Here is a 6,181-nt window from a genome sequence, read left to right on the forward strand (position 1 = left end):
TGAAGTGTAAGAATTGACCATAACTTTGATCAGCTAGATGCTTCTGGGAAAGCGTAATGCCATTCTCTCTCGCACCTGGTTCACACAACCTGTGGTTTGCATCTTTGCCAGCTGTATGAGATGTGTGTGTGTGTGTGTGTTTGTGTGTAGACTGGCTTCACCGCTGGATCCATTCTGTGGGTAAATAGAACAAACCATTTCTAATAGGTAAAATATGTCACCATTAGGTATTACATATGAGAGTTTATCCTGCCCCAGTCTGAATCACACAAAAAGAGGACAAACATTCAATATTTAAAGTGTATTCCTTAAACAACTCACCAAACCAGTAAGGGTGGTCTCAGCAAAGAGATATTATATGACCCTCTCCCTTCTTGTTTCACCTTCTGAACCTTATCAGATGTGTGAGCGAATGTGTGGACATCACGCTGGCTAGCTTCACCTTTGGATTTCCCCCCCGGGTAATTAGAACAGGCACCGGATCAAATGTGGGTCAGGTAAGACAAAACTCCCACCAACCCTCTAGGAAACACTGGTCACCTAGGGAACAAGGACATGGCCAGGTATCTTGGTGTATTTGTGTAACATCCTTTCTGCAAGACACAACTACATTACCAAATTAGTAGCCAACCAATCAGCTCATACTGATATACTAATATGGTTATCAGTCTTCAAACAGATTATCTTATTTAATCCTCAGGCTTCGACCGGGCACAAAGAAAAGAATCAGGTCAATGTGACTTGAAAGCCCAGTGCACTAGGTTAAGATAGGTGCCCCTTGATAGGGAAATGATCACCAGACATTGACACGCATAGATAAGGGTGACTATGACACAGGAGGGCAGCACTTGACTGCTGCCCCTGAAAATGGGCCACCTTTTCTGCTCAATGTTGAGGAAAACTTCACACAGAATAATTCCACTAAACTCCTTGTAGAACTGTGCACTTCTGGTGATTGATTATCTGCTGCTTTTACTATATACACAATTTGTATTTCACTTTAGATGAAAGTATCTGCTAAATTAATAAAATATTTAATGTAAGACTTAGGCTACACATTTGCCATAAACAGAGACATGCACTGATTAACATAGGCCTACCTGTTTCGGAACTTAATTACATTTAGTCATTTTACATTTAGTCACTTATATCTGTATTTCATGTTTTCAGGTTTGAAGTATTCCGTTTTAAAGTCATGAGCTCACACAGCGAATCTTCACTTCCATGACCTCAATACAACTTTGGCAGCAATCTATTCTAAACTGTAATTGTTGGATGGTTGAACAGCATTGACCTATATCTATGCTCATCCTACACATTTTACTCATCTTGTGTTTGCACAGGCTAGGATGGTTTACCAATCCACATGATTGCAGATTGTGGCGTTTCACACCAGCAGACATAGCTGTTTGGATAGAACTACTGACAGTTGCTAGGGACTGTTATAAGGAGAAGGCTATCAGAAGGCTACCCTTCAAAAGGTCAAGTTCATAATTGCAAAAACCTGCAACTACATTTAGTGTCACAAAACCTTGTTCATACACTAGTCACTTAACAGTTGTTTTGTATTGTTATAAAATGTGTTTTTTTTTTAAGGTCTAAAACAATTATTTGTTTTAAATGTCGTCCGTCGTTTTTTTCCACACCTCCCGCATTTTTTAATTGATGACGTGTATCGTACGCGCCATGCTACGTACAGCGACAATGATGGCGGTGGCTCAGACAAAGAGAGAGAAAGATAACGAAGATTGTTCTGTATTGCCTATAGTCCATGCAATTATAAAATGGTACGTTTTGCGCAAATCATGTACATGTAAAATATGTTCAGTATTCGTAATGTAATTGGCGGGGCGATTAGTTAAACGCTTTGGCAAACATGATTTAATCTAGTAGCTTGACTCTCATCTGGCAAAACACATGCTACAGTGTCATCGTTGGTTCCGACTGTTTACATTTTCACAGTCATGTGTCTTCTATTACTAAATAATATTAATGTATATTTTACTTGTTTCTATGATGGATAAAGCATGGATAAAGATAGCCAGGATGTGCATCAAGAACTGGCCAAACTAAAAGCAAAGATCCAGGAGGCGCGCGAGGAAATCTCAACCATGCACGGAATTGAAACAAGTCCAGCAGAGCAGCAACAGCAGCTGGGCAAACTGAGGGAGCAGGTTCATACCAAGAACCAGTTATTACAGAAGTACAAGAGCCTATGTATGTTTGACGTACCCAAAGCGTCGTGACTTACAAGACTTGCATTAAGACGCTCATGGACAAGCAGGGTGGAGCAGTGTGGATCGCCAGTTGTCTACGAAGACTGGTTTAGATGAATGACTCAAAACGGGACAACGATTCCTGAAGATAACACACAACTAAATTATGTGCAATGGGTTTATTAATGGGCAATATTTTCTTTGCACCACCAATGTTTTTTTTTTACGATGTTATTTTATACGTTTTGTCTATACAATAAACGAATATGTCCAGAGTTACGCTATTCTGTGTATATTATTGTTTATTAGTCAATGTAATGTGTAATGGTTACATTGAGGCTAAATATCTCACGAGCCTAGGGATTGGGATGTAGTAGCCTTGTAGGCATCAGTATAACTGAACAAATTCATTGTGTGTGTTTGTGCTTTGCATTGCTTTCATATTTGTGACCAATGAGCACAAACGTGTTTAGATTTTCATATTTTATTTTTTCCATCAATTCTTTTTTGAAAAAGTAAACGCATCAGAATAAATATACATTCAGAATCTAATTTGTTCATTAGCTAACACACATTCAAGTTCAGTCCAGTTTAGAAAATTGTAAAAATGTAAACAATTGTCCACAAAGTGTCACTTCATTCAGTAGGCAGATGATTCAGGCCTATGTTGCTGAAGTGTATAGCGCGCTATAGCTTCATCGGGACAAGCGCATGACTGTCTGTCCCTGTTCAGACTGCGCCTTCAGAGTTTGAGCACGTACAAAGTTTGAGGAAGATAATTCCCGTACTTTGAACACTAAAGGCTTTTCGGAAATCACTTATCGGCGCGTGTTGCGTCTCATTCTCAAGTGCTTATTTATTTGCGCAGTCCTCAACAGATAGTACACCTGTCTTTCTCTTTGGCTTGACTTCCACCAATAGCTTTCTCTTTTATGTACATCAAGTCACTGTGCACGCTTGGTCGCCGTGCAAAAGGTGCCACAATCCCGTAAGCATCCCCATCTTTGAACTTCTTGCTTCTGAACGACTTTCTGTGTAGCACTTCACTATACTGCAACGACACTTTGCGGTGACGGTCCGGGCTCATCTCGTTCGGCAGTTTGGCCATGGTGAAGAGAGTTTGAAACATTTGGTCGACGTTAGAGTTCCGTTTAGCGGATATCTCGAAGTAGGCGCACTGCTTATCGCCGGCCACCAACTGGTCAATCTCCTCTGCCTGAACCTCTCGGTAGAAGTCCCGGTCACACTTATTGCCGCAGATGACCAGCGGGACGTCCACATTTTCCTTGGTCTTGTTTTTGAGGCAGGACTTGGTCTCGTATATTTGTCGCTTCAGGCGCTGCACCTCCTGGAATGAATCTCTGTTGTCCAGACTGAACACCAGAATAAACACGTCCCCTGATAAAAGAGAAAAAGTACAGTGAATACCACAAATCTAAAACCAATACAAAGTTATACAGTATATAATGCATTATAGATATGTTTTTATTATATTTGGAAGTATAGTTATGCTGCAAACAAAATTTACCAGTCAGAATTGAAAGTCTCCTCATTGCGGGGAATGGGTGGTGTCCAGATGTATCCAAAATGTCTAGTTGAAACACATCTCCCCTGATGCTGTAGAATTTTCTATGAAAGTCCTCAATAGTTGGTGTGTATTGGTCATCGAATTTCTCGTTGAGAAACCGGGAGATGATAGCTGTCTTGCCAACTTTTGTGGAGCCCAGGATAACCATTCTGTGACAGTTCTTTGCCGGAATGTCAAACTCGTTCTCGGATGGCGACATTTTCTTGATCATGCTTGCACCCAGAAGCCGCGGAATATAAAGGCTGAGTTTAGCTTTTTTTGTTGTTGTAGTGAAGTTCTCTGTACTCTACTTCTCTGAGTTGACGATGGGGACGACTGAATATATAGTCGAAGGCAACCACTCCCCCAACCACGTCATCCTTTACGCATCAAGTGAAGAGAAAATGTTGTTATAAGGGTACCGACTCAACGCTCTTGTTTTTGCGTCAGTCTGCCCGGACCTAGTTTGAGCAAGGGTCGGACTAATTTCTCTAATGTAGTCTCAATATTTTTCAAAAATCAAATGCTTTACCTGGTGTATTTGATGCGCATGAGATATGTATGCACAAACCATATACAACTAGGTTATTTTTCTCTCACCAGTGATACACAATTTATTTTTTTATCAGACGTAATATCATAGCACAAACATGTCTATAGCTGTTTGAATGGGTTTTAACATAAAAAATAAGGGTCATATGTCAGATGGTTGTTGTTATCGTTGGTTATGTTGATTTCTGTTGCATCAAAATAATTCAAATGCAGTAGAAGCCTACTGTTTAAAAATGTATATGACGGGCTTGCATTTATCAGTGCAAGTTTTCTTAAACCAGCAGCAGTTGGCTTTGAAGTCAGTCTCTTCATGGGGCCATTTACTAACAGGCACGAGCGTTTTACTTTAGTTAGATCGTGGGTTGGCGACCAGATGAGGGCACTATTGGACACGTATGCAAATCTGGAAAAAAACGATTCAGTTGTCATTGTTCAGCAATACTCATGAATTTATTGACAATCTTATATTCCCAGTCCTTTCTCAAATGATATACAATGAATGCATAATTTACTCTATCCCATGAGTTTTTCTGCTACATTTGTGAAGCCTGCTATGAACGTCGGAATGTTGCTGTTGTATTATGTTTGTAAAATTGTTTATTTATATTGTATCGAGTTGAGCAAGATTTATAATACACACACTATCTTATGAAGCACTAGGCAGAGGTTGAAGATGAAATAGTTTTACTTTAGGAGAAAGCATGTGTTTAGTTTCTTTGTTGTGTATATATGTTTGTGTCTGTCTATGTGTGTGGATGCAGGGTAGGACAGGACTGTACAGTGGTCTGTGTGCACAGTACGTCTCAGTAGGAAACAGCATCATGCAGGTATCTCAGAACCTCCAATCCCGTGAGCATTGATCGAAAACCCAATCTGTGCAACCAAGTTCCCTACAGGCATCTAAACATAGAGTCTAGCGCCTGTGACTCAAGAGCCCCTTATCCACTCTACTCAATTATCAGCCATGGCCTCTGTTTCACCCCTCCACCTGTACCCTGGATTTGGCTTTCTGTCTGGGGGAGAGAGGTACACTGACATACCCTAAAGATCCCTTTCCCCTGAGAAACATGGTTTGTTTACCGTGGATGGTGGACTGATGTTGATGTTGATCTGGAATGATACAGTGGGATGCTTTGTGTAATTGGGGGAGTCTGTCTTTCAGTGTATAGTTCTTTGTTAGTGTGCAAGTGGGTTTGTCACAGATGTCCAATGTTTTTATTTATTCTGGTGCATGATCACTGGATAGACCCAGATCGATGTTCAGGCATGGCATTGTGCTGATCCCACAGGACCGTGGCAGATGTGGCTACAGTCAGGGGGTTTGTGTAACATCACCATATTATAATTTGTTTTCGTGGTAAGGGTTAATTCAATCCAATGCAGGAGCACCCCCCCCCCAACCCCTCAAATCCCTGCTGGCTGTTTTGCCATCTCAGTGGGACTGCTTGGAGCACGGTTTAATGGTGATTAATGACACATGGTGATTAATGACACAGTGGGTTAACGTTACACAATTTCTTTGCCAACAGAAAAGGAAATTAATGCCAATCTATTGAAGATGTTACATTTCATCTAGATGGTTCAAGATAATCATTATGTCAATATTACCTTGCGAGGGGAGAAAAAAGGTTAATAGGCTAATGGGTTTCTGGTGGAGAAATGTGACATTATTGTCTCATTGATTCAAGCTTTAAGTGGATGACAGTAAGTCATTCAGCCAGTATGAGAGCTGATGTGACCCCATGACTAATCTTCATAGTCAAGACTGATTCACAAAACTCAGCGCTGTACTAATGAAATCCATTGAATCTTTGAGTCGACAAAGCAATTTGCCTTAAAACTGTAT

At 40.5% G+C, this 6,181-nt stretch overlaps 2 protein-coding genes across 2 annotated transcripts; one reads left to right on the forward strand and one right to left on the reverse strand.

Moving 5' to 3' along the window:
- Positions 1-1,687: 1,687 nt before the first annotated feature.
- Positions 1,688-2,489, forward strand: LOC124479560 (mediator of RNA polymerase II transcription subunit 9-like). Its single transcript, XM_047038341.1, has 2 exons — positions 1,688-1,787; positions 2,027-2,489. The coding sequence occupies exons 1-2, from the start codon at positions 1,705-1,707 to the stop codon at positions 2,244-2,246; spliced, it is 303 nt and encodes a 100-aa protein (XP_046894297.1). The 5' UTR covers positions 1,688-1,704; the 3' UTR covers positions 2,247-2,489.
- A 209-nt stretch (positions 2,490-2,698) lies between these two features.
- On the reverse strand, positions 2,699-4,101 carry LOC124479559 (dexamethasone-induced Ras-related protein 1-like). Its single transcript, XM_047038340.1, has 2 exons — positions 3,745-4,101; positions 2,699-3,614 (listed from the first exon to the last, which is right to left on the reverse strand). Exons 1-2 carry the CDS (start codon positions 4,013-4,015, stop codon positions 3,088-3,090), a joined length of 798 nt encoding a protein of 265 aa, XP_046894296.1. The 5' UTR covers positions 4,016-4,101; the 3' UTR covers positions 2,699-3,087.
- Positions 4,102-6,181: the final 2,080 nt, after the last annotated feature.

The sequence above is a fragment of the Hypomesus transpacificus genome, chromosome 17 (genome assembly GCF_021917145.1).
Source record: "Hypomesus transpacificus isolate Combined female chromosome 17, fHypTra1, whole genome shotgun sequence".
Classification (NCBI taxonomy): domain Eukaryota; kingdom Metazoa; phylum Chordata; class Actinopteri; order Osmeriformes; family Osmeridae; genus Hypomesus; species Hypomesus transpacificus.